We start from the raw sequence: 26619 nt of genomic DNA, 5'->3' as shown, positions 1-26619 counted from the left end.
AAGAGTTTAAAGGCGTCCCTTCTGGTGTAATGTACATAGAAGAGGTGCTGTGTCTGCAGCTGTAATGAGCAGCAGCGTGGTGACATGGGCCCCTGCTACAAGCAGTGATGGGACAGGAACATGTGCCACTTCTGGATACCTGGGCGTAACCACAGGCCCCAGCCAGCCTTCCACCCTTCCCAGGCAGAAAGGGGATAAGCCCCACTTTCTTCACTCCCCCCAGTTACTTGATTCCAGGTCCAGCTTAGCCACATACCAGGGAGAGAGATGTACTGACCCACAGGTGACCCAAGGGAACAGCAGCAGTGGCTGTAGTTCATTCTAGCCTTCTGTGGAGTATGCAAGAATTAAGGTCAACACAACACACACACACACACACCACTGAACTGGCAGATAAAGGTATCAACACTCCTGTATTAAAGTGCAATTCAAAAAGTTACAAACATTCATGGTTGATTTTTCTTTTAAATACAGAGTTGTTAGAATATCTCTAAGTCAGAAAAAGTGTTTATAGATGAGGAAACTTACTTCCCCCCACGTGGAACTGCTTTAAGAATTCATTCTTAAAAGTTGTGCAAACCTGACTTGCAGGTGAGCCCTGCCATACAGGGAAGTAAGAGGGGAAACACTCCTTTCCCCTCCTTGTGAAGGTAGGGAGGCTGTAGGAAGAAGTACAGTCACCCTATAAGGATAAAGGATCACAAGGGTCTCCACCAGACTAGAGACTCTCTTCAGAGCAGGTTTAACTTCACTATGTCCTAAGGAAAAAGGAGAGGTTGTGGCTGAGCAGCCAGAGTCTCTGCAAGAGAGCCAAGCATTGGAAACTCCCACCCAGACAGCAGCTCCCAGCCGAGGGCACTGCACCTGTGAGCAACCAGCTGTGGCATTACAGTGCCCACCTGCCCACGCTGCTCAGGTGTGGGCACACACAGCTGGCTCCAGCAGCTGAAGGAAAAGATGAAGGCCAGTTTTCCCCTGTGGAGGTAGCACTCAGCACAAGTTTGCTCAGCAGAGGGAGCCAGGGCTGCAGGACTTGTCTTCTGACAAGGCTACTGCCAGGTCATCTGCCTAATGTAACATATTTTGCTCCAAGGCAGGCAGCCTCCTGTGCAGCACTTGACTCCATTAGGCTGCTTGACACAGGATCCTTGCACAGATATGGGATCTGCTTGGATGGGGAAAAGACAGACTGATCCTCAGGCCTGCCAGTCTGTGAGCTCACTGCCCTGAGGCACACCTTTGTTTGCTCCTCTATTCAATGGCTACAAAGACAGGTTGTTTGGGACCCACCCCCTTCCTTCTTTCATAGCCAAATGCTTCAGCATCTCTTCGAATGCACTTCCCAAGGTCATAACCCCTCAACTGTTAGTCCAGAATGCCACACACTTCCAACACAATACAGCATGTCCAAAGTCCCATCTCAAACTGAACTGCCCTAGAATTTAAGGACATTTAACACCTTTCTAGGGCACCAGAGGATCTGTGCAGGGAATCTCATAGCTCTCTACACATTTCCTCCTGGATGGTGCTTCGGAAGTCAAAAGTTTGGCATTCCAAGTTGTTTCACTCCAACAAGATCCCAGAGCCTTCACATTTTAGTCCTAGATTAGTCATGTGATACAGTTTGATAAGTCCATCTCTCTCCTCAAGCCAATGGCAGGGCAAAAGATTAGTCCTCTGACCCCATGAGATAAAGCAAGTAAGTAGAAAAGTGCTGTTGTCCTGCCTTGTGTTGCCACTGACTCAATGTTTAATGAGGGCAGGTGCTCAGCTGCCCAGCACTATATCTATTGCAGAGAAACAGAGATCTAGAGATACGCTAACTTGAGGGGTATTAACAGCCAAGTTGTCTTCAGGGAGAGAGAATGTGGGAGGCTGGCTGCAATTTCCTTCTGCTAGTTGTTCTTCTTATCCTCAGGAGGTGCATAAGGAGGTGGCTGATCCTGGAAAGAGACACAGTAGAGTCAACAAGCATGCTTGTTTTATTACCAGCTCTTTCCAGGCATTCCCAGGCTTGGCTCACCAGCAATGAGTGCCCTGCAGTGAGCTACAGACAGAATGAAGTTCTATGCTTTAAGCTGTCATTTCATCACACCATTCCTCTCTAGTATCAGCTGTGTTCCATGACACATGCTGTCTCCATAATACTTCTAGGAAAAGTCCCCTCAAAACCAGGTAACAAATGGTCTACTGCAAATGGACCATTTAATCTGTTTTAAATGCCATTCTCCCGTCCTTTCCAGGGCTTTGGTCCCTGTTGAAGCTCATAGCTCTGACCCAGCAGACAGCAAACCCTGGGCTGAGGGCCAGCTTTGCTGCTCCATCAGTCTCCAGCCTGCCAGAGCCAAGCAAGGCAGTGAGGGGCAGAGCCAGACTGCCATGTACCAGATGGAGGCTACAGACAACCTACTGGCTGCCACTGACTGAACACTAAGAGACCTCCCTGTCCCTGTGCGGCCCAGAAAGAAACCAAAACAGAAACCCACATGCCATCATCCTTAAGTGACCTATCCTTCTTTAACTCTGCTCATTTTCAGGCCCAATGGATGCAGAGAGCTCTGTGTTTCCTCTTTGCCCATGCAAGTCTGTTATGCCTTTAGGAGTAAGACAGGAAGTAAATGGCTGTTAATGGATCAATCTTAAGGCCTTCCTCCTTTCCTAACTGAAAAATTCTCCAGTCTTCCTCACGGGAGCCTCCCTCCCATAAAAATGCACACTTCCTGTGCATGTTCAACATGAAGGTACACTAGACTTAGTAAGAAAGCAAAGCACCATCTCTGCGAGTTCCAGAGGAGGGAGTAGGCACATGAAGACCAGGCATGGCACTCACCATGGGCATGTACACGTTGTGTGGGTTGGCAGGGTTGTAATATGCACTGGAAGCTGCTTCCATGGCCTTACTGCCTCCTGGAAAGGAAGGAAAAGAAGCTACCTTAAATATCTGAGGCAATGGCCCTAGCCCCAGAGCCTTCTCTCCAGCTTCACAGGCAACAAAGGCCCAAGGACCCAACAAAGGCCCAAGGAGCCAAGAGGAACTGCAGCAAGCTGGGTTAGAACTCAGAGCAGCTCAGGAAAGCTGGCTAGGGCTGACCACAAGCTGTACAGTGCAAGGCAGAGCAGCTCCCTACAGAAGACTTGGAGCTACTGCAACAACAGCTTCTCCACCCCATGCTGTGCCCAAACCCCCAGACACCATTTGCACCCAGACCCTGGCAACCGCCCAACCCCATTTACCTGGCATTCCTGGGCTCACCCAGGCTGGGGGAGCTGAGGGGGCTGAGGATTCTGCAGGAGGTGCCCCAGAGTAGGGTGGTGGAGGTGGCATGTACATGGGGTTCATGTTTGGAAGTGGTGGGTAAATACCTGAAAAAGACAACACCAGGCTGATACTTTGTACCACAGACCACGGGACAGAGAGCTCACAGGCCTGACAGCACATTAGCTGGGACAAGAACAGTGGTAAGGGAAGCTCTCCAGGTTTGGCAGGGATGCAGACAGATTTGATAATTTGCTAATGCCTGTCATGTCAGCAGGCAATCATTCCCTACCAAGCAGCAGCACAATTTGCAAACCACATTTTCATGTAGCTAGAACTATAGCGACACATGGGTGTGATCAACAGCACGTGACAGATTTCTGCAAGGACAAGGGTCCTCGATGGAGACAAAACTACAGCAACCCTCACTGTACCACTGTCGCTTCTTCACAGCTAACGTCAGAGCCAGTCACCATACACAGCTTGCAAACCTGGGGTCTGGGCGTAGGGGTAGCCCATGGGCTGTGGAGCCGGTCCGTAGGCGCTCCCTGGAGGCGGTGCATAGGGGTAGGCTCCGTTCGGGGGCGGAGGCACCGCGTAGCCCCCGGGCACAGGGGCGTATCCTCCGGGAACAGGGGTGTATCCATAGCCAGGGCTCTGCAGAGGAACCCCACTGGAAGCTAAGGAACACACATTTAGTAAGCCAGACATCTTTTCTTAAAACTAAATGTAGAGAATAAAATGAAAATAGTCCTGTTATTTTCTGTTATTTTTTTCCCTTTTATTTTCCTGTCTCCCTTTATGTAGATTCACTATATAGTCCCGGCATAGTACTGCACCTGAAAAGCATTAGTCACAGAGTGCTGAAGGAAACCAGCTGCAAAAATACAACCTCACAGGTCCCAGTCCCACCACAGAGCTCCCACTGCTTGAAGGAAACGCCACTCTAAAGCAAGTAGCAGTACAGCATGTTTTCCTTTTTTTTAATATACTTTCGTTCTGAAAACAAGTATATTTTAAAACACACATTTTTTTAAAAAAGAAAACTTCATCAGGAAAAGAGTTCTTGTTCCTCCATTTTAAAATTTTAAAAAGAAATTGTTTTTTAAAACTTATATTTCCCCTCTCCAAATGTGCACGTTAGTTTTCCCCATCTTACTGCACTAGTTTAGAACTGAGCTGAGAGCAGCTAAGTGAAGCAATTTTTCACCATCACATATTTCAACTTTTTTCCAGTAGAAGTAAGGCTCTGTAGAAAAATGTGGTCCACCTCAGGAGCCCAAACCCCAGAACATTCTGACTGCACAAAGCGCTAAGAAGAAATAAAGAAAAAGGATTGAAAGGGAAACCAAAAGCTCCCCTGGAAAGAGAAAAAAATACTTTGCTGTGGAAGAGGGCCTAGGGTACCCCTCTTCCCATGAAGTTCAGAACAAGCACAATTTGCTTACTAGCTCAGCCAACCATGGGGGAACCACAGGATCTGAAAATCCCTTACCACTAGAAGCAGCTTTCATCATCAGCTGTCCAAACTCAACGGCTCCTCCGCTGTTGAAAGTCAGTTTAAATGTCCCCTGCCCTTCCCAGCCACCTAGGAGAGAGAATTAGAATTGAATCCAAGCCAGCAAAATTTTATACTTCAATTATTACTTTATGCTTCAATTATTATTCTGTATATACTTCAATTATTATTTTCTTCTTTATTTCAAAACTATTTTGCATCCTATTACAAGAAGGAGTCATGGCACTGCTATCAGATGTCCCCCAAAATAATATCTCAAGAGGATCATGAATTTATTGTTCTACCCTTTGAAAGGTACAGTCATGTAGAAGCAGCCTACTCTAGATACAAGGCTGTTTTGTTCTTTCCTGAAAGGTTTAACGGAACCTAATAAAGAACAGTGTAAAGATGGAACATTTATTTCACTGAGGATATTAACTGAAAGCCCTCAGATGAAGTTTTATTGATATCCTCAGTGAACTACAGATCAGGATCTGCAACTCAAGCCAGGATTTAAATCAAATGCAACATCTTTAATCTCACTGACACATAGAAGCTCTGACAGATTGTTAAATGCTGAGGTATAAAAGCAATTTCTCAGGGAAAAAAAATCAAGTAGGCAATGTCTTGCAAGGCAAGTAAGAGTGCTTTGTTTTCCTAGGACTTTTTGGGATTTGGTGGATTTTTTTGGTGGAGGGTGCTTTGAATTTTGGTGTTTTTAACAAAAAATAGGTGTCATTTCAATATAAGATTTATCTTTCTTGTCTAACAATTAAAGTAGTATCATGAGAGATAGTCTCTTGGGGACAAAGTAGAAATAAAGTATAGAAATATAACAAAAGAGTCCATCATGGATAAAGTCATTCCTTTGGAGATTCACCTCTATAAAATCACTGTCTTAGTATGACTTCAGCCCAAGAAAGTGGGCTGATCCACAATCCACTTTAAAACATTGTTACAAACAGAAAGCAAAAAGAATAAATACTTCATATGCCATGAAAATGCACATGAAAGGGCTGAAAAGGGAAGAAATTTGAACCAAAAGCCATGTTTCCAATCCCTGTTTATCTTTTGCAATTCGCCATGTGGTCATAAATGACCTCTGTTAAGTGTTACTGTGCCTTCATGATCAAATTGGGATCAAAGCTAAATCAATGATGGACAGCAGACTCCCAGATCCATGCAAACCACACCCAAGGGGCTCCTGACTTCCAAAAAACCAAAAGTGGATGCTAATTCTAATTCTGTGTATCAATAGGGTGGGTAAACGACCAAGGCACCAGTCCACGCTTTCAGGTCAAAGAAAAACAAGCACATCGGGAAAGTGAGTAAACACAATACACAAAGCTAGATAGGAGTTAAAGAATCACACAGAACTCATCCTGGGCAAGTCAGTCCCTGGCCTGAGGGCAGGAAGTAACATGGCAGCAGTGCCCAGAAGTGCAGGAGAGGGGAGTTAGCCCAGTGTGGACACACCAGCTATACCACCATGGCCACTCTCCATTCCTGTGCTCATAAGCTGGTCTGGTGCTCAGCAAAAATGGCCTGTGATGCTTGGGAAGAGCTCGATCTGCACAGCACTGCACGTACCTCCGGCCTCGGCCTGGATCTGCCCCTTGATGTAATTGGCAGAGAAAACGGGCTGCTCGATGGAGCATCCTTTCACCAAATAGAACGGCATCATGAAGGACAGCATAGGATCCTTGCCCTTGGTCACAAAGATCATCTGCAAGAGAGCAGGGAATGCTTCTGAATTACTTGAGTTCCATAGAGAGAGTGATGATGGAGCTCTCACTGTATCAGCATCCAAAAAGAGAGTGACTTCACCTCTAGTATGAGTATGCATTGAATTATTTCACAGCTTTAACACTGGGGATCCCCAACAGATTTGATGGCACATGGCTCACTGACCTGAGGCATGTACAATCCAAAATAATAAACCACTTAAAACACACCTGGACATTTACTGAGTTTTACTGCTCTGCTTTTTAAGGATAATCTATGAGAGTCTGCAAAGGAAGTATCATTGACTGACACATTATATGAAATATATTCTCTAGACAGTGATTTCCAGGACTGCATGTGCCTTTGTAGGTGATTGGGATTGTGGTATAGGTATGGACTATCCCATTTCCACCTTTCCTTCTCCTACCTAGTGCTGTCAGTGGTCCCTTCAACAACAAAAATCCCTTCTTCTATCATCAACTAGGTTTCTGGTTTAAAGTTTACATAATCCCTTGAGAAAGAAGCAACCCTACTGGCATCAGACTTACCCTGTAGGGGGTGAGATACAGCATTCCTTTTTTGGTGCCTTTGAAGATTTCAGGCTTGCCTGTCACGTCACTGAAGGAGAGCTCCACATCTTTGCACTGTTTGAGGACACTGCGGGAAGAAATCAGACAGATTGGAGAGACAAACTTGGCGACAGCTCTGACACATACCCTCATCACACAGGGCAGGGAACAGCACAACAGAATCTGAGTGGTATCCTGAAGTCCTGCTGTGGCCCCTGCCATTTTGACTTTGAACAGAGAGGGATGATTTATGCAGACTGGAAGAATCCATCCTCTCATCTGAGACAAGCCCTGCCCCTCCTTCCACAAGGGCACCTTTAATATAGAGGGGGGTTTCTGTCTCCGAAGGTGTCAGACTGAGGAATTCCACTCTACACATGAAGACCCTCAGCCCAAAGATCAGGGCACAAAAAGGGCTGAGGTGTCAGAAACCATCCCCTTGATGCCAAGGTGCAATCTCAGCGCATTCCTCCCTCCCCAGCCCATGCTCAAGTCAAGCCCACTGCACCGGAAAACAGCACTGCTGTGACACCACACCCACTGTGCAAACTGAGGAAGTGGCTGCACTGGAAGCCTCAGTGCTGACCCTGCCTCACGTGACTTGAGCAAGCTTTTGTAGTAAACAGTACCACGTTAAGGAATGAAGCAATGAGTCAGCAGGGTCAGCAATAAAGATATTACTGTTGGAGATCTACGGGAACAGTAGCAGAGTTTCCTAATGACACAAACCCAAATGAGAATTGTGAATGCTGCAGGGTCAGGGATATAGAGTTGCATGAAAAAGTAAATATATTTTCATAAAAAATGAGGCATCTTGGGAAAGCACGTCACTGAGTCTATGGTGCAGATCTAAACATACCACATAGTAAGAAAATCTGCAGAATAAACAAAAGAACCTTGAGGGTGATAAACCCTCAGCTTGTTACAGTGGCAGAAGACTCCAAGTTGTTTTATGGTTCAAGAGCATGAAAAACCAAGTGACAAAACCCTAAACCAACACAAGCCTGAATGGGCTGGATCTAAAATAATCCTTATGAATTCTGCTCAGCATACTGTTGAAGTCAAATAAAGTCAGGAAACTGTTCAATTATTTGGGGAAGGGAGGAATCTTCAGGGCCACCATATGGAAAAACAACCAAAAGCCCCATAGTCTCAAGTAGTTTGCTGTTTAGGGAAGAGAAGAACACTGTAGATGTATATGAAAAATGCAGCTACTCAAGAATAAACATGTTGAAAAGTCCAGCTTTGATGAGAAAAAACAACCTGACCAAGAAATTCTACTGGAACACTACTTCATAGCTGAGCTAGATGGAGATTCTCAGACTGGCTGGAAGGGACAGAGTTATGAGACAGCAGAGGTCTTTCCATTTCCAAAATGCAAGGGGGAAACACATATTCTAAGCTAAATACAACCATCTTTTTGACAGCTTTAATCTTACCAGAACACTCCCTCAATCATGTCTTGTAGCAGCATTTCACATAATTTTGCCTCACTGGGAAGAATTTCTATGCAGTCACTGTAATGTTTACTGCTTTGCAGCTACTCACACAAGCAAATAACATGCAGCCACACCACAGAGAGTAATGAGGCTGCTGAACCAGTCTGCACCTGCATGCCTTCCAGGGCTGTCACAGAGACTGTGCACCCTGTGGAGCCGCACTGCCCTCACTTGTGACTGAGCAGCACCCCAAAGAATGTATGGTTTTATGATCTCAAGCCAATGTGAAGGCTTGGAAGGGATCTTAAAGATTACCTGGTCCCAACCTCTCTGCCATGGCCACCTTCCACTAGATCAGTTTGCTCAAGGCATTATCCAATCCAGCCTTGAACACTGCCAAGGCCACAGCTCATCTGGGCAACCCATTCCAGTGCCCCACCACCCTCAGACTGAAGAATTTCTTCCTGAAGTTTAGCCTAAATTTCCCCTCTTTCAGCTTGTACCCATTACTCCTTGTCCTAGCACTGCAGCTCCAGATGAAAAGTCCCTCTGTGCCTTCCCTGTGGGTCCTGTTCAGATACTGGAAGGTTGCAGTGAGGTCTCCACAACAACCTTCTCTTCTCCAGGCTAAACAGCCCCAATGTTCTCAGCTTGCCTTCATAGAGGAAGTGCTTCATTCCTCTTACCAACTTCACGGCCTTCTCTGGACTTGCTCCAACAGTTTAACATCCTTCTTATATTGGGGACCCCAGAGCTGGATGCAGCACTGCAGGTGAGGTCACACCAGAGTGGAATACAGAGGTAGAACCACCTCCCTTGACCTTCTACCCACGCTGCTTTTGGTGCAGCCCCAGGATTCAAAGGGTAGAAAAATCTCCTTTAACATGAGCTCAACATGTCAGAGAACCTTCCTGGCTGAAGTATGAGGAGTCAGCTTCAAACTCAAGATGGAGCATATTGTTCAAGTGTAATTTCCCTATTGATCACCAGACCCAAACCAACTCCTTTGATCCTTTTACTTCGATCCTTTACTGGGCCTCGGGTTTCTAGGATTTCTCGTGCCAGGACACTGGGAGCACCCAGCAGGACCGGACTGAAGCCCCAGTCTGTTCAGCTGGTCGGTCAATCCCCGCTCGGGGCAAGGCAGGCTGGGCTCCACGGAGAGGCGCTTCTCCCGCAGAGGAACTCTGAATTCAAGTTCCTCACTTACGAATTCAAGTGACCAAGACTCCTACCTCAAACAGTCTCTGCCTCTCTGGCGTCACTAAGTGCATGACCTTACAAAACCCCAATTCCTTGACTTGTACAAGCAATGGTAGCCGCAGTCTTCACCCAGCACGCCCGCCGGAGCGGCTTTAAGGACGCCGGAGCTTCCGCGGTGAAGTCGGGGCAACTCTACGGACTCCAGCCAAGCCTGCCCCACACTGCCCGCCCCCGCCCTGCCAGGGAGCCCTTCAGTAACGCAGACCCCCGGCCGAGCCGGGCCTGCGCGGCCAAGCAGGGAACGGGGGTCGCCCCAGCGGGAACCTCCCACCACCGGGCCCCGCCGTCCCGGCCCTGCTGAGGGGACAGGGGGCGAGGATGACGCGCCCGACCCTCCGGTACCTCTCGGCATTGGGGATGACGACACCACCCTGCTGCGAATGGTTCCTGTTCAGCGCCATCTTTGCCCCGCCGGCCCCGCCCCTGACCCGGTGACGGCAGTGACGTCACATCCAGCGCAGCCCCGCCCCGGGGACGCATTCCGGCTGGCCCCGCCCCCCTCGGCGCGCGCGAGGCGGAAGTGAGAGGGAAGCGAGGCGGAAGTGAGAGGCGGTGCCGTGTTGGTTTAATGGCGGCCGGTGGCTCTGAGGGGCGGCCTCGTTCGGCCCCTCCTGGCCCCGCGCCGGGCCGCACAACGAACCACAGACACTGGTGCCTACACGTAGTCCTGCTCGCTCCTCTGGCTCTCTCTGCTCAGGGCAACCACGTCTGTTCGCTGCCGTGGTTGCCTTGGTGGAAGTTGCCCAGCATTTGCTGTGCTTGGCAAAGTTTTTCTGGCGATCGGCCTCTGTGCTGAACAGCTTATGAGCCTCCGAATGTGCTGAGCGGGCCTCTCTGGTGTAAGGTTTAGACTCTTCCCCTCTGCAGCATCACTCGGGATATCTCAGGGGAAGAGCTGACTTGCTGTGGTTATCCTGGAACTCAGCTGGTGGCGCTCGATTCAGACTTTTCCCAGCTTATCCATTCACAGAGGCTTCTTCCCAACAGTATCTCCCGTTGTCATGCCACGTGGGATTTTTTTTTTTCTTTTTTTTTTTTGTATTTGCCCTTTGTAGACTTCCTGGTAGGATATCGGCATGAGCAGATGGCAGTGAGGAGTACCTGAGCGTGTTTTTCTCACAAGCTTTTACGGATCATTTAAAAGTAGTCTATGATCCGACAAGAAATTACAGAGCAGGGTGTAAAAACCACGTTATTACAAAGAAATAAAAATTCCTAAACCTATAGGGCAAAACACACAACCTTGTCCTTGAAATCCACATTGCAGGCAAAGGAAAGTCTCTCTCTTCTGTTGCATGGGTCTGTTTTGCTTTCTTTAAGCAGGGCAGCATTGCATCTCTGCCCTAACCCTTGGCTGGGCCCAAAAGTCATAAAGATTACTATTCTGTAGCCCAGGGTGAAGGGATGAGATGTGGCTTCATGCTTCAGTGCTGTGAAGAAGCAGAGCCCTGGCAGTGTCTTTGACGAGGTTCATGTCTTTGATGTCCTTGGGCTGAGCGGGGCCAGCTGCATGGCAGCATGGGTGGCAGCGTGGCCACACGGTTTCTGCAGGGGTCCATGGAATGGCTGCTGGCACCAGTGACAAGCTCCTGCTCCCTGCAGGACCGAGGAGCCTGGTGCAGGGGGAGGCTGCATGCACACACTGCATACAGGAACACCAGGAGCTGTGAACGTGGGTGGGGAAAGGACTAGGAAGTGCTGCAATGGCCCTCACGTCCCAGTGCTGCTGAGAATGGCTGATTTGTGTGGACAGGTGGGAGTGAGAGTGAAGAGAACCTTTGCTTTGCAGTGACATCACCAGAGAAAGCCACACGATGGACACACGCTCCTGACAGTTTTGCTAAGGCTTGGAGAACCCCACTGCCAGCCCTGGCCCCCACACAGCTCCATCAACCAACATCAAATTTGACTTGAGTCTTCCTCTGCTGCTCATTTGCTGTTTTCTTCCTTCTCCCTCCAGTGCCAGCCTTTCCAACCCCCATCCCAAGCCCTGCACTTCCCCCTGCTGAGTGCCAGGCCACGGCATTCCAAGTGTGCGTTTTAAGTGTGGCTGGCAACTCTCCTGGAGGGGACAGCCCCTGCCAGCCACGTGACAGGCAGACACTGCCAGCCTCAGGACATCTCTGGTCTTCTCCCCTCCTTCCTTCTGCCCAGACAGCCCTGACACTTTTGACCTCTCTCAGGGACACCCAGACTGTGCCTCTTTCTGCTCACAGGTCTTTACCTTCCCTCCCCATCCCCTCCAGGGAAAGGTAAAACAACAGCTTCTCAACAGGACACAAAAGCACATTGTTAAGAAGGTGTGAGAGTTGGGAGAAGGAGGAAACAGCCTGGAGAAGAGGAATATTCAAGTACTTGGAGAAATGAAGGAGAGACTTAAAGGATAAAAAACAGGAAAGAAAAGAAGGAAGAAAGCTATGGAGGGCTAAAAGGGAATGAGGACAAAAGCACAGGAGTGGAGGAGGACATGGCACAGTAAGAGAGCAGAGGAACAGCACTGCTACAGTAGCAAATGCAGCCATTTCAATGAGGAGAATGGGGAAGAGGTATCTCTTGTGTCCCACCCTGGCCCAGTGCTTCTCAATCCATGGCTCTTTGCACTCCTCCAAGATCCCCAAGGTGGTATGCCGTGGAGCTGTCCCTGGGGGAGGTCCCAGCAGGGACTTCCTGTGGCACTGTCCTCCCTGTGCTCACACAGCAGAGGGGCCATCTGTGGGGAAGGGTTTGGCCAGGACCTGCTCAGTGCTGCTGGAGAGAGACCACTGCAGCAGGGCCATGGGGTGACTCCCTGAGCTGGGGTGACCCCAGCACAGCTTGGTCTGACCTGCACAGAGTCGAATGCCTGTGACATAAGCATGGCTTTTGACCTTCGTGCTGGGCAGGGCAAATGCACCCTCTGCAGCAGGAACACATTCTTTCCCCCTGGGTTTTGCTTCTTTTGGAAAATATGTCCATTTTCCCCAAGTACTTTGATGCTTCTCAAACAGATGCTACAGGCCAAGAACTAATTCTGTCTCCTCCCACCAGTCACTTGCTCTGAACCACAAAACAGTGCCAGTCTTCTCTCATCTACCCTGTTCCAAGCTGCCATTTCCCCTTGGGAAGCCACAGCAAGAAAAGGAGATTAATTGCCAGGCCACCATGCCCTCAGACCAACCAGCTGCCTTTACACCCAGGGAAGATCCAAGAGAAATCTCTGCATCTCTTGAAACATGCATGCATTGACTCCACCATCTCTCCCAGAGTCTCTCCTTGCCTTGTGTCCAAGTGATAAAAACAGGACTACAGCATGCCCCACACCTCCCCCCTCCAAAATCCACGCCCCTAGAAATCCTTCCCCCCCAACACTATTTCCCCCAGACAAGATACACAGCTGAGACACAGAAAGGAGAGCAGGGAAGCTGGGGGACAGTGCACTGTGCACAAACAGACCGAGGATGGGGACACTCTGGGAGGGCCGGGGGGATGCCCTGTCCCTGTCCGGCACACAGGGAGGCACACGCACGCCGCACGCACTCACACTCGCATCCTCTCACTCCCACGTGCTGCAGAGACAGGCCCGTGGCTGAGCCGGGGTAGCAGGGGCGGGTTGTCTGGCCAGAGTCACCAGGTGACCGTGGAGGGGGAGGCTCTTTCACAGGTTACTTTCGTGGTTTTCCTCTGTCTCCACAGTCATGGGGGGCAGCCCTCCGTTGTCATTCAGCCGTTTGGCCCTGTAGGTCTCATAGTGGATGTTGTGGGTCACTTCTTTTAGGTCCTGAAGGTGGGTCCTAAAGGGGACAAAGTAGGTTGGGAAAGAGGATATGATAGCCAATATCAGCACAGTAAGTATTATTCTTCTGATGATAATTTTATTCCCAAAATAGAAGGAAGATTTTTTCAGTCAGTCAGTTTAGCTAATTATTGTTGCCCCTCTTTCTGCATGGGTAGCATGGGTGCCATCATACACAACTGAGAGCTAGAGCATCAGCATTTGAGAACACACAGGCAGGATGCAGGATACGGGCTGAAGTTCCTGGCTGTGCTTGCCAGTGCTCTGCCCTTCTCTCACCTGTGCAACTGGCCCAGCCACTGGCCCTCCTGGTGTGTCAGAGCAGACTGGGGCTTATCTGAAGCAGTGGTGAGGCAAGGAAGCAACAGGAGGTGTATCAGGTTCACTGCAGATCATAAGCTGCAGAACACTGCTGTGAGCATCATCCCTGACCTCCACACACAGCTTGGGGGCTTGGATTGTTACAGGCTTTGTGATGATCATTTGGGTAGGATGTTTTTACTGAAAGACTTTGGAAAAGCACCTCTGCTGCAGAAGGTATTACAAAACAAAAAGAGGAAAGTAGGGTGATGTCAAAGCATTGTACCTGGCCAAATGTCTCAACAGCACCATACCCACAAGTGGAAATAGCCACAGGGCTTTGGTTTTGAACTGTATTTCTCTTTTTATAGGGAAGAGAGGTCACCCTGAATCTACAGCTCTCCTGCAGAATTTGTGCTGAGGCAGCTTCATGAAACAGAGTAGAAATAAGACAGGACAATGAAAGCTATTGAAATATGAAGATTTTCACTTCCAGCTCATATGTTCTAGCACATCCTTCAACCTGAAAGGAAACAATCTAGGATGTGGTAGTGACTTCTTTATTACTGACCTGTTGTCAGCAGCAAATAAAAGTTTTTGCACCCTTAATGGGATTTTTTTAAACTCCCTTAATGGGAGTTTTTGCAACCTTATGAGGGGTGGTAGTATCCTGCTTTTCTCCAGGCATCCAGCTCATACATGAAAACTAGCACCTACCTGACACAGTGTCACTAAGAGAGGCACTAGAATATCTACCCTTTAACTCAATCCAACCCTATACCACATAAGCTTTCACTGCCTGAAATTTACTTTATTTCTCTTTTAGTAGGGGCTATTTCATTCTGACTGGATCTCAGGAAGACTCCCAGCACATCAAAAGCAAACTGGTGGATGACCATGACCTTACCTGATGACAAAATCTCGAAGTAGGGCAAATTCACAGTGATTGAGGTTTTCCACTGAAAAGAAAGCAAGCAATTGTTACATTTGATTTTTTTTAACAGCCCCTTTGTGGTTATAGAGCATGGGAAAGTCACTGCCATGGGGGCAGGTTCCAAGTGGGTAGAGCTTGCATGCTTCAGAAAGGACAGACAGTTGTCTGAATGCCACACTGTTGAGCATTGGGGAGACACACTAAGAGATACTGAGCAGTCACACATGAATTTTCATTTGAAAACCAAGGCAACCTCAGGAGCTTAGCTTCACACACCATGGTGTTCTGAGTGGCTCCAGCTTCTGCCAGGTGGTGACAGTGGCACCATGTTGACCATGGAAGTTCCCTCCTGGCACAGGTATTTTAGAATTCTCCTTTTGGCTGGTTTCAAGCAGTTTGTCACAAATGGGATGGGAAGGTAGCCACAGGACATGCTATCTGGACCCTTGTCTATTACTGTGATCTGCAGACAATACTTTCAGCTCCCATAAGCAAGAGGTTTTTTACCTTCAATGATTCCCCAAGGTGTTTTCCTGCCCAGGACTCTTTTGCCATTCACTTGGTACTCCTTGTCACTGCCCACTACTGCAAAGGGCATGCTTTCCTGCTGGGGAGAGACATGTGGAAAGATCCATTGAACCCATTCCAGAGACAAGCACCACCATGGTTCCCCATCCACCTTTCCACCCCTCAGCTCAACAAACACAAGGCCTTCTCCAAGGGAAGAGATTCTCCAGAGCAAAACTTCACTGGCTGTCCTTTTCACCCCTCAGTGCTATCCCTAGAATTCTGGATTCTTGCTTTCCAGGTGTTCTTGCAACCCAACAAGCTGTGTGGGTAGCTTGGAGCAGTGCCAAGGGCTCCGGAGCTGGGGCAGAGCTTTTCTGCACCTATCTCCAGCATTTCTGAGGAGGGGAATGACCAGAGAAGTACCTTAGCATAACCAGTGGAGGATCTGTCAGCCCAGAGCTGCTCATACGGATAGTTCAAGGTGAGTATTTATTGACAGATTTGTAGTTCTTTACAATAGAAAGATGGGACTCAAGTAATCCTTCCCCATAAGCCACATGAACACTCATCAAGTTTAATGGCTGAAATATACCGAGGAAAGCCAGAAATGGAGTAAGTATGCAGCTTTCCAGGGAAGTAGGACAGTAGGTGAAGCTATTGGGGACCCAGATATCTCTAAGCACAGGGAGAAACTATCTGTTTCCAGAGCACAGAGTGCAGGAGACTCTGTGATCCATAGGGTTGTGCAGCTGTTCACTGCTGCTTTACTCTGCTTTACAGATATCCCTGGAAAGAGACTGCAATTACCACAGGAATGGAGATTAAAAAGCAGTTTATTTCTTATATGTGAGGGCAATAATGCTGAAGTGCAGAACAAAATGTGGTGCCCTCCTCATCCACCCTTCCCCTCCCACAATAAAATGTTTCCTACCCTGATTTTGTCGTTCTCTGTTTTATCCTCCAAGTCCTCATCAAATTCTTTCTGGGGATAAAACTCGATCCCATTTACTTCTAGTTCCTTGCGCACCTAATCAGAAAGACATTTTGGAGCACAAAGCAGCACAAACCTGAAGGGAAGGCAGTTGGCAAGTACGTCTTGGGACATCCTTCCAGTGGGCAGAAGCTGGAGGGATTGTCCCAAGGAAGTGCACAGTAAAGTGAGAACACAAGGCAGCAATGATGAGTCTGTTTCCCAACCTCAGTTACTTGTCTGGCTCTCCAGTTCCCATGACAGAACATATCACAAGACATCACAAGGATACACACATTTCTTCCTTCTCTAACAGATGCCCTCAGAAATATAAACAGCAGTATCTTTAGGACTTAACCCAGCAACCCAGCACTGGACTCTGTGCACACCCTGGGGACTGCACTGCAATCCCAGGAAGAAGGATACCACCCATTTCTCCCACCTCCAAGCCAGGGCAGGGAAGGATCCCATCCAGAAGAGGAGATACTCACTCTTTGTTTGAATTCAGTCTTCTCCTCCAAGGTCATGGTGTCAGCCTTAGCAATAACTGGGATGATGTTCACTACCTTGCTGAGATGTTTCATGAACTCCAGGTCCAAAGGCCGCAAGCTGCAGCCCAAGAGGGAGCAAGATGGAAGGGGTCACTTTTTACCCTCCCAGCTTTTCATCCTAATGACTGTCCAAGAACCAGGGCACAAGTGAACCCTCCCTTGTACATACCCTGCTTGCTGCCACCATGTTCTCATCTCCTTCTTCCCATCCATTCTGCCCTCTCCCAAAAACCACAGTGGCATTTCTCCCGCTCTTGTAATCTTAGACCCTTTCAAGCCCCACAGCTCCCAAAGTTAGGCTAAACAGTGCCCAGTCCTGCTGAATCCATGTCTGAGGTGCAGCAGTGTAGGGTGTATATCTGGCACAGAGGGCTGGCACCAAGGGCTGGAGGAAGGACAAGGGACAGTGTACATACGAGTGCCCTGTAGGAGAGATGAAGTAGAGGCAGCAGTGCACGCGTGTGTCTGGAATTCGTTTCTTCCTTGCAATATTCACCTCCTCTTTCAAAAACTTTTCATATTGCTCGTTGATGTATTTCTCAATAGGCTCCCAGCTGTTAGAGTGGGAAAGAGAGATGAATAGACTGGTACAAATCTCCTCGTGTTCCTGCCCACAGTGTTCCCAGCTCTGACAGGAGCAAAACAGTCTCAGGCATTAAAAAAAATCCACCTGAAGCATCTTGCCATCAGCACAGATGATTAAGAGTTTCTGTAACTGGCCATAGAAATAAGCACTCACCATGTAATATGTGCATACTCCCAGTCACACACACAGACCCATGGTTTCACAGTCCCACAGCCTCATTATCAGTCCCCAAGAGCAATAGGATCCCAGATGCTTTCAAGGGCCAAGCAGATGACAGTCACTCATATACCATCTTAACTTCAGCCCTTTCTGAGACACAAGGCCTTGACCTTGTAAAACTCACCAGTTCTCATTGTTGATCTGGTCTCCAAATCCTGGTGTGTCAATCACTGTCAGCTTCATTTTGACACCACCTTCTTCAATGACTGGGGGAAAATTGCAAACAATCATACTCCTCCCTGGGGACCTGCTCTGTCATGAAACATGTCTTCGTGTCCCACAAGGGAACAAGAGAGCTCTGCCCTCATCCCTGCCCAGCAAGCATAATCAGACCAGCTTGTGTCATGCCTCAACAATTGTGACCTTCATTTCCATGTCTGACCCCAAATTTTGGTAATATCGACACAAAAGCCACCTTACACCACTCTGTCACAGGAAAATGGATTTGTGCTCAGTCAGTGGCCCGAAGGGAGTACCTACCCTAACACAACTTCTCCCCTCTAATGCATCATCCTGAATCTGAGATGATGCTCATTACCCTGCACCACCCCAGGAGTTGTTCTGATGCTTTGTGAGAAGATGTGCACTACCAGGCTTGGGATGGGAACCAACAATGCAACTTGTGTAGCTTATCAAATGTAACTGCAGGTGAACATGACTTACAGCAAAGCTTAATCCACAACTGCAGACTAATGTCTTAGTGAAGTCTCTCTATTTGTCTACCCCTCACTTTTGGCTGTGGCAACAGGGGCCTTTCAGTTTAAGGAGAACCTTGTCTGTCTCTGAGGCCATCTAAAACTGTCCTTTAGCTTCCTATGGAGAAAGGGCTGCCTAATACCAAAGAACTCTTTGCACAGACTGCTGGGATCTTCTGCAAGGCTATGCCGAGACATCAGTATTGCTTCCGCCCCAGCAGCCTGGCTCTTACCGTGCCCAATGGCTTTGATCTCCACTGTCTTGGGGATTTTCTCCTCCCGGTTCCAGCCTGAAGATTTGCGGCTCACCTGGGATTTGAAGAGGGTGTTTACCAGTGTTGACTTTCCCAGTCCACTCTGACCTGAAGATTGCAGAGAGGAAGAGATTGCAGAGATTGCATTTGCCACAGCCTGGTGATGACAGCAGGCCCAAGGAACAGAGCCAGGCTGGGAGGGGAAGGGGCTGGAGGTGTCTCCTTGCCTTGTGCAGGCTCTGTTTTCCCTCAGAACAACTTCTGCCTGCTCCCTTGTGCCCTCCCAGCAGGGCTTGGTCTCCCACCTGGCCTCAGTCCCTGGGACAGTCCCTGGCCATGGTTCCCAGTTCCTCAGCTGGTCTCTGCCTACCTACAACCATGATGTTGAAGTCAAAACCTGTCTTCATGGTTTTCTTGCGCATCTGCTCAATGATGGTGTCGATACCGATGTAGCCCAGCAAGCTGGTGTTGATGCCCATGGGCTTCATTGGTACGACTGGTTTTTGTCGTGGCTCTGGGACCAGCTCAGACATGGCTGCTTCGTTTTTGCTGTCCACTGGTCCTGCATGGGGACAAAGATTGAAAAATCATCATTGAGGTGTAACAACAGCCTCCTTGCTGACCTGTCACAGTGGCTGAGGGCAGCATTGAGCAGCCTTTTCAAGGGCTATTGAGGATAACTGAATGTCAAGATTTTAGTGGTAAGGCTCATCACGGAGCAACATCTACTTGAGTTTCCAGCACACTCTTCTGTGTCCCGCTCCAGATGAGGAGGTGAAGGGGGTTTCATTGGGAATGCAGTGTATTGATGGCTCCCTCTAAACAGCAGGAGCAGGGGCAGCAAGGATGGTTGGGCTAATAATTGGGTGCCCAAAGCTCCAGGTGCATCTCCTTATTTTCATCTCCCAGTTCTCAATAGGATCATCAGCATTTTGCCCCTCCAAGTTCACCATAAATTTGTGATGGAACAGACTTTAAAAAATTATGTGTCAAGTCCTGGCATTGAAACAGATTTTGGGATGTACCGTGAGGACTTGCATGCTTGGCCCTTGCCAGAGGTGGCTGCATTTCTGGCTGTGTTCCTGCACAGGCTGAGTTCCTCAGAGGAAGACAGTGGTGGAAGTGAAAGCATGGCCATAATCTCTGTGCTTGCCTCCCACCCATAGACCAATGGTTTTTGTCATACTCAAGAAACTAATCATCATGATCAGAAAATTAATTATCTGCATCTGTCCCTCCTCATCTCTGCTTCCTCACTTCTTCCATGTAAAACAATAGGGTAAAAAGAAAACCCTGAGGCCTTTCCAGCCTCCCTGACCCTTTTTTGGGTGATGGCACACATTGCTAGGGGCAGGCCTCACCCATTTATCTCTGTCTCATTAATGAGTAGCTCCCGCCCGCTGGGAGGAAGCGGAGGTTGGGAGAGGACAGGGCATGGAAGAAAAGCTCTAATTGGTGGGGAAGGCAGGCGTGAGGGATGAATCTGGAAAGGAAGATGAAGGGGATAGGAATCAAATACCTTTCATATACAAGCCAGCTGCAAACTAGAGTTCTCCACTCTAATTACTTGACTCCCCCATGCTTTGTCTCATTAGAGGGTTATTTTTCCAGGATAGAGACAGAATGCATTTTTGCTTGGTAAGTACTTCGTTTGTTTTGGATGCCACTTCAGTTCAAGTATCTCACACTAAATTATCCCTTTCCATCATTTTGGCAGAGGTTTTTTTCTCCACTTATCAGAATCCACTGGCAGCAGAGAAGAACATGAGCAGCTAGGCAGGCGACTGCCATTTGGTGGTGACACATGCCTCTCTTCACAAGGAAAATGACTCAGAAGTCGCTGGACTGGTGAAATTGATGGCACCAATCTGGGGTTCCTGTCACAGCTTAGTCAAGCCAGGCAGAGACAGACTGAGAAGAGGTCAGAGAGATTTTGTTCAAGGACAGGGTTAGGCTGGAGCAGGCTCCATGGCTGAATGGGGACCCTGCCTGGCACTCCCACATAAAAGCTCCGGTGCTGACACAAGGGCTGCTCTACACAGTGAAGATTTTACATTTTTTGTAAGCTGCAATATCCCACTGTCATGTGCTAAGGAAAGACATTCTGGAAGGGTCACCCTTGACAGGGAGACGGGTGCCTCCACCCAGCTCCTTTTCACCACTTGGGAAGTCTTTTATATTATACTGGGAGAAGGAGTTTTCCCCCGTGTGAGACGATGGTAGCACAGCCACTCATGTACAGCACTGTGGGTAACATCTGAAGGCTCTTGTGCCACCTCTGTTCCACCTTGCCCACACAGGAGAGGTCAGTGGCAGGATGACCCCCCTCCTGCTTTCCCCCACCAAATGAAGGCACCCTGGACTATCATCAGCCTCTCCTGAAGCAGCAAGCAGCACCCTGGGGCAACCAGAGCACAAGATGGACCATTGGCTTGAGTCAGACTGGCAATTTGGAGCACCTCACGCTGCCAGGCAGCTGCTGGAGGAGGCAGCCTGCCACACCAAGTGCTTCTCAGCTGCAATCCTCTCTCACACCCATCACAACTAGTATGTGCCTTTCCTGCTGACGAAGCATCCCTTGAGGCTCCCGTTGTCTTTTTTCAGATTTATCAAAGCTGATGTGAGCCAGGAAAGCCCATCTCTCTGGTACAGCACAGGGGACCAGGCCAGCCGGTTCTCCTGCACCCTACCCTTCACTCGTTCTCTGCCAGGCTGCCCGCATCACCTATATCCTGTATCATGGTTGTGTGGCTGTGCTGTGTCCCTTTTGCTGTTGCACCGTCCTCCACATACACCCCACACAGCCCTGCTGAGCTCCTACCTAGCCCTCAGAGTGGGAGAAGAGAGAGAAACAGAAAAATGAGGGAATTAGGGACAGGGGGCTGTGGCCCCAGTGAGGCACTTAGCTACTGGAGAAATGGGGGCAAATAAACTCCAAAGGTAGAAGGGAACAGGTCAAGATGGGAAGAAAGCCCAGCTGAGCAGCTGCATGGGATGGGTGCAGAACATGAGCCATGTGGGCTGTGACCCTTTCACTGCCTGGGTGGTAGTTTGTGTTCAGGGAATCTGTCGCCCTCTCCTTTATTCCTTCAACCCTTGTTCTTACACAGGGAGGAGGAAGGAGGGAATTTGCTGTCAGCCTCAAGGCTCACTAAGAGGTTCATAATTCATCCCTCAATCTCACCAAGGAAAGCCTTGCCCAGAGCAAGGAGATGTTGCTAACTGCTGTGGACATCATAATATAAGACCATTCCTTTGCAAGCTTCAGTGCTGGAGCCAGGAGCTTGCAGTGACTAGGGCAGATATTTCAGATTCACATTCTTGGGCAGCTATAGAAAACTCTGAGACCAGGAGAAAGTCACTTGCTTTTCTCCTCTAGGTCACTTGCCTTCTTCTCTGTGTGGGGTTCCTTCCCATAAAGCCTCAGGAAGGGAAGCCCCCATTTTGCAGAAATTTGCCCAGGGTTCATCTTTCTGCACATGACTTTTTACCTTTTGCCTCCCACAGATGAATTCAAGGAGCCAGCTGAGGAACGGCCTGCTGGCGTGTGCAAAACCAGGACCAGAGCTGTCCCTGAGACATGAAACATGCCTGCCTGCTCTCCTGGGAGTGGCTCTGTTTTATGTGCACAAAAGCTAATGGTTCTAGCCCCCTGAGCACACTGAGTGGCTGATCAAGGGGTGGCATTCTGTGTCCTGGGCACATCCCATAGCCCTTGCAGCTGTTCCCTCTAATGACTGAGTGAGAGGGCACTACAGCTGATAATGAATAGAGGGCTAGCCAAGGTTAACCACTTACATATGCTGTTTACAAGGCCCCCCTTTTCCCTGCTGCTTTGTTCTGTGTGCTAAGAGAAGTTCATTTAAGAGGGCTGTAGCTGGTGTTACCCCCCTGCTGCCCAGATCCAGAATGAGGTGGCCCTGGGCTGGGCTACTAGGGAATAATATCTGGCTCACAGGAGACGCTCCATGTGACTGGATCAAGGGACGGCACAGCTTTTGAGGCAGGGACAGGCAGAACCAGAATGAGTGCCCAGAGAGGTCCCCATGATCCCAGCTAGCTCCTGCTTCTGACAGCCACTGGTCTACCCCAGAACCTCCTCCTGGAAGGCCGGCATCTGTGGCCAGCAGCAGACACCACTACTGATGTACCACCCTTCATGCTCTGGCGTTCACAGGACCTGTGTGGGGACAGAGGTGGCCCTGCAGGTCCCTTGGGGGCTCAGGTAGTGGGGACCAACATCTACTATGTCCTGATAACCCAGATACAGTCGCATCCCCTCCCCCTGCCTTCCCATCCTTTGTCTGGCAAGAGGGAGGGAGAGCTGCAAACAGTGCTCACCACAAACCAGCTCCCAGCAAGGAAAAGCTATTTAACCCCTACATAACACATGGATGGCCTCGCTGCAGCTCTCCTCTGGTGCAGCACAAGATTGTCCCTCTGCAGCTGGAGGCAGTGATCCTCACTCCCATCTCACCCCAGCCCCTTCCACCCATATGGTCCTGGACCTCCTCCCTGTTCCATGTCTACATGTAGACATGTCTACATGTAGACATGGAACAGGGAGGAGGAATGGGTTCAAAACCTGAAGGTGGCTGGCAGAAGCAGGCCCTCAAAGGGTGATGCCAGGTTCCTAGGAAAGAAAGCAAGCAGCTGCTTCAGCAGTACAGCCTCCCTGGAGCTCATGGCCATCAGGACCTGCTCCTTGCTTTGCTTCAGATCCGCAGAGGTGCTGGACTGAGCATCTCTCCGCTGGAAAAAACCTTTCCCTCCTCAGTTCCTATGATGACCCCAGGGCATTTCTTTCAGCTGTGCAGTGCAATGGCTGGGCCCTGCCGGATGTATTGCCTGACCTCAGAGTACAGAACAGAACCATTCTTCTTACCAGATCTTTTTGCCTGGCTTGAAGATCACCCCAATCCTCTGGGCTGCTGCAGCCTTCCTGACAGCAACCGTTCTTCCCCTCAGCACTCTGCAAAGGGCTTGGGCAAGAGCCCGGCTGCAGTGAAATCTAGGGCAGCGTGTGCCGAAACCTCTCTGGAGATGCAGAAGCTGGAGGTGAAGGAGCTGGGCACATCCCAGCCCAGCCACCACAGCCCCAGCCATGCCCTTGGTGCTGCTCTCCAGCCATACAATCCTTGTCCCATGTCCCAGTTCACCCCCTGGGTGGCACAGCTGTATCACAAGGCGAGAGGATGCTGAGCACCCCTGGACCATGGCAGCCACACCACCACAGCTGCCTGTGCCCCTGCCTGCATGCCTGCTGGCTCCTGTGCAGATGCTCAGGGAGAGGCACAGGACATCCCCACTGCCTGTCACTGGCAAGGGATAAGCCAGGTGCCGAGTTTGTGGGCACTCCCCAGCTGGATTATCCCTTCCTTTCAAAGCAGTGCCTGGCTCTAGCTACTCCCCATCAGCACCACGACCAGCCCTGCTCCTTCTTCACACAAGGAGAACAAACAGGAAAGACAAAGCCGAGACCGATTTCCCCCACTGCCCTCCGGGGTTATCCCTCCCCCATGCCCAGAGCTGGGCAGCGTGGGGGCACGGCCGAGGATGCCTGCGCAAAAAGCCCCAGCGGTGTCCCTCTGGCGTTGCCCAGCCCTGCCAAGCCCGGAGCATCCTACCTTTGAACATGAAGCTTCCTTTGTCTCCGAATCCTCTCCCAAGGGGGTGGGTCTCCCCCCACTTTTCTAGCCTGACGCTGATGAAGCAGCACGGTGGGCTACAAAGCTCCACTTGCTTTTACCTTTGTCTTTCTTCCCTGTGTCCTCTTCTCCCCCCTCTCTCTTTCCCTTCCTTCTCCAGCGGCTATTTCAGCAGAGCGGGGATGCTGGTGCTGCTCCTGCTGCCATCGTCATGTGACCTGAATATTAAACATCTCCGCAAAATCTCCCCCCGCGCACCCTCCCCCGGCTCCATCCCAGGCCCCCGGCTCCATCCCAGGCCCCCGGCAGCCTCCCTGACTTGCGGGGGGGGCATGGCCTCGGGCTTGGAGGGGCCGCTGCCGATGGGGCCCCCATGTCCTGGAGGGGCCTCACTGCACACCCACACCCCCCAGGCCTTTTCTTGCCCTTTTCCCTCCCAATTCCCCAGCCTTTTCAGCATCTCTGCTTGTTTAGGGAGGGGCATATTTAACCCTTTACAGCTTAGCTCCGGCGGGGCTGAGAAAGGGCGCTCTTTGCCCCTAGGTATTTCGTAGGATCAGGGGATTGCAAAATCTCCTGCTTTTCCAGAGGGAGGAAATTGAGAATGTTTTGGTTCATCAAAAGCGATTTGCCCTTCAGCTTTGCTGTGAAGGTGGGAGAAATCTTTTCTCCTCCAGCACCGTGATTGCTGTCTGTCAGCCCAAGGAGCAGAGGCAGAGCCAGCGCTGTCCCCTCTGCGTGCTTGTGTGTACAAAGCTGTGTGTGCCTGCGTGTGGCGAGCAGGGACAGGTCCTCCCACTTGGACCATGTTGGGGTACACAGGTCACATCCCCCTGTGCTCTGGCAGGCACCTCCATGTGCCCCGTGGACATACCTGTGCCTGGAGAGCCGTGTGGCTGCCTCTGGCTGCTTGTATCTTTGGAGGGGGATGCCCTTTCCCTGCTTTGCATGTCCTTCTCCTACATCTGTGAGCCCTGGCCCCGACAGGCACTGTGTTCCTGTCATGCTGTGCTGGGGCATCAACACCTGGGAATGCTGTGATCCTCCAGTCAGTGGGATGACAGGAGCACCACGTGTTCCTCCACCACAAGACAACGCCCCTGGGTGGGGACCAGGCTGTGGGATGCCTGGCAGACTTGGCAGGGGTTTGGGGTTCCTGTTTTTGCAGTGCTATGGGACAAAAAGAAAACTGCACCCACTGCAGATTACAGGAACATTTAGAAGTAATTGTCAGCAGTTACCCCGAGCTAGGCTGAGCAGTGGACAGACTAGCTTCCGACAGACAGACAGGCAGGCAGGCATTCCGGCACCCAGAAAATGTCCTGGCACGGCGACCACAGTTGCCCATCTCCCTGCTGGGCGCCAGGCTCACAAGCGCACGGGCTGTCCCCGCATCAGCTGCTGCCCACCCCTGATTCTGCTGTGGGTCAAGAGGTAATCCCTCCAAGGGGAGGAAGCCCCTGTCCTCCCTCTCATCACCCTACCTCTCCTGAAGGGTCCTGCCCCATGCTGGGCTCATGTCATCGCCAAGGGACCCCTTGGTGCCTCCCTCCCTCCCTCTGCCTCTCCCGTCAGCAGAGACCCACCGGAGCGTAGTGGGGCGTAGGACAGCCCCATCTTCGCCACCGGGGTGGCCTCGGTCCCGTCAGAGCTGCGGTGTCGCTGGGGCCCCTCGGCCGCCACGGCCCGGGGCCGCGGGGGGATCGGGGTGACCGGGGCCGGGCCCCGCAGCCGCTCCCAGGGCAGCCCCCCGGGCCCGGCCGCCCGGCGCAGCGTGACCGAGAGGCAGCTCCGCTTCGTGGGGGCAGCCACGGCCAGGGGCCCGTCCCGCCGCCGTGAGGGGCCCGGGATGCGGCTGGGGCCGCTGGGGCTGCCGGGGGCCGACAGGCAGCTGCGAGGGAGGGCGATCTCCTCCTCCATGGTTGGCTGCGGGCTGGAAGCGGAGGTGCGAGGGCAGGGGGTGCCGGCCGGGCTGGGCCCAGGCCGTCCCTGCTGTCAGGGCTGTGATGTCTCGGGATGCAGAGCACCCTGGGGCTGCTGTCACCCACATGCTCGAGCGCCCACCTCCAGCCCTGTCCGGCCAGCCCGCCTCCAGCGGGACAATGGGGCTCTTGTGGCCGGCATGGCTCGCTCCCACGCTGGGTGCCATGGCCACTCCTGAGAATGACCAGCACCTTCCTGACCTCCGCCACCAGCAGCTCCACAGCATGGGCAGCTCCACAACACGACCCCCTGGCCGGCTCCCATGGCAGGCGGTGGAGGAGGGATGCAGAGGTCAGGTCAGGCCTGTGCTGCCTGCTTCCAAGGACACTGGGTGTGATTAAAAAAAAAAAAATTAAAAATATTTGAATTTTTGAAATGTTTTCCCTTCCTCTCTTAGTTTTTCCCCCTCAAATGGCATATTCCAGTGCAACAATTTATATCCCACTG

At 50.6% G+C, this 26619-nt stretch overlaps 2 protein-coding genes across 6 annotated transcripts; both read right to left on the bottom strand.

The window, feature by feature from the left end:
- Positions 1 to 394: 394 nt before the first annotated feature.
- WBP2NL (WBP2 N-terminal like) lies at positions 395 to 10232 on the bottom strand. Its single transcript, XM_071423026.1, has 8 exons — positions 10093 to 10232; positions 7028 to 7136; positions 6345 to 6480; positions 4752 to 4844; positions 3748 to 3936; positions 3235 to 3363; positions 2831 to 2907; positions 395 to 1943 (listed from the first exon to the last, which is right to left on the bottom strand). Exons 1-8 carry the CDS (start codon positions 10149 to 10151, stop codon positions 1896 to 1898), a joined length of 840 nt encoding a protein of 279 aa, XP_071279127.1. The 5' UTR covers positions 10152 to 10232; the 3' UTR covers positions 395 to 1895.
- Positions 7028 to 25188, bottom strand: SEPTIN3 (septin 3). 5 transcript variants are annotated; one of them, XM_071423024.1, is made up of 11 exons: positions 25064 to 25188; positions 24291 to 24407; positions 18912 to 19103; positions 18521 to 18649; positions 17717 to 17798; positions 17204 to 17341; positions 16728 to 16845; positions 16198 to 16293; positions 15264 to 15363; positions 14730 to 14781; positions 13134 to 13520 (listed from the first exon to the last, which is right to left on the bottom strand). In XM_071423024.1, the coding sequence occupies exons 3-11, from the start codon at positions 19072 to 19074 to the stop codon at positions 13385 to 13387; spliced, it is 1014 nt and encodes a 337-aa protein (XP_071279125.1). In that variant the 5' UTR covers positions 19075 to 19103; positions 24291 to 24407; positions 25064 to 25188; the 3' UTR covers positions 13134 to 13384. The 5 variants fall into 5 exon arrangements, 4 of the variants coding, with proteins under 4 accessions (XP_071279126.1, XP_071279125.1, XP_071279124.1 ...); XM_071423023.1 differs by having other exon boundaries at positions 24169 to 24407; positions 25064 to 25187; XR_011678556.1 differs by lacking the exons at positions 24291 to 24407; positions 25064 to 25188 and adding an exon at positions 7028 to 7136 and having other exon boundaries at positions 13271 to 13520.
- Positions 25189 to 26619: the final 1431 nt, after the last annotated feature.

This window comes from Agelaius tricolor, unplaced genomic scaffold (genome assembly GCF_023055355.1).
Source record: "Agelaius tricolor isolate 1412-34295 unplaced genomic scaffold, bAgeTri1.0.p SCAF_3, whole genome shotgun sequence".
In the NCBI taxonomy this organism is placed as follows: Eukaryota; Metazoa; Chordata; class Aves; order Passeriformes; family Icteridae; genus Agelaius; species Agelaius tricolor.
Note: the sequence above shows the minus strand (reverse complement) of the source record. Positions and strands in the feature narration are given on the sequence as shown.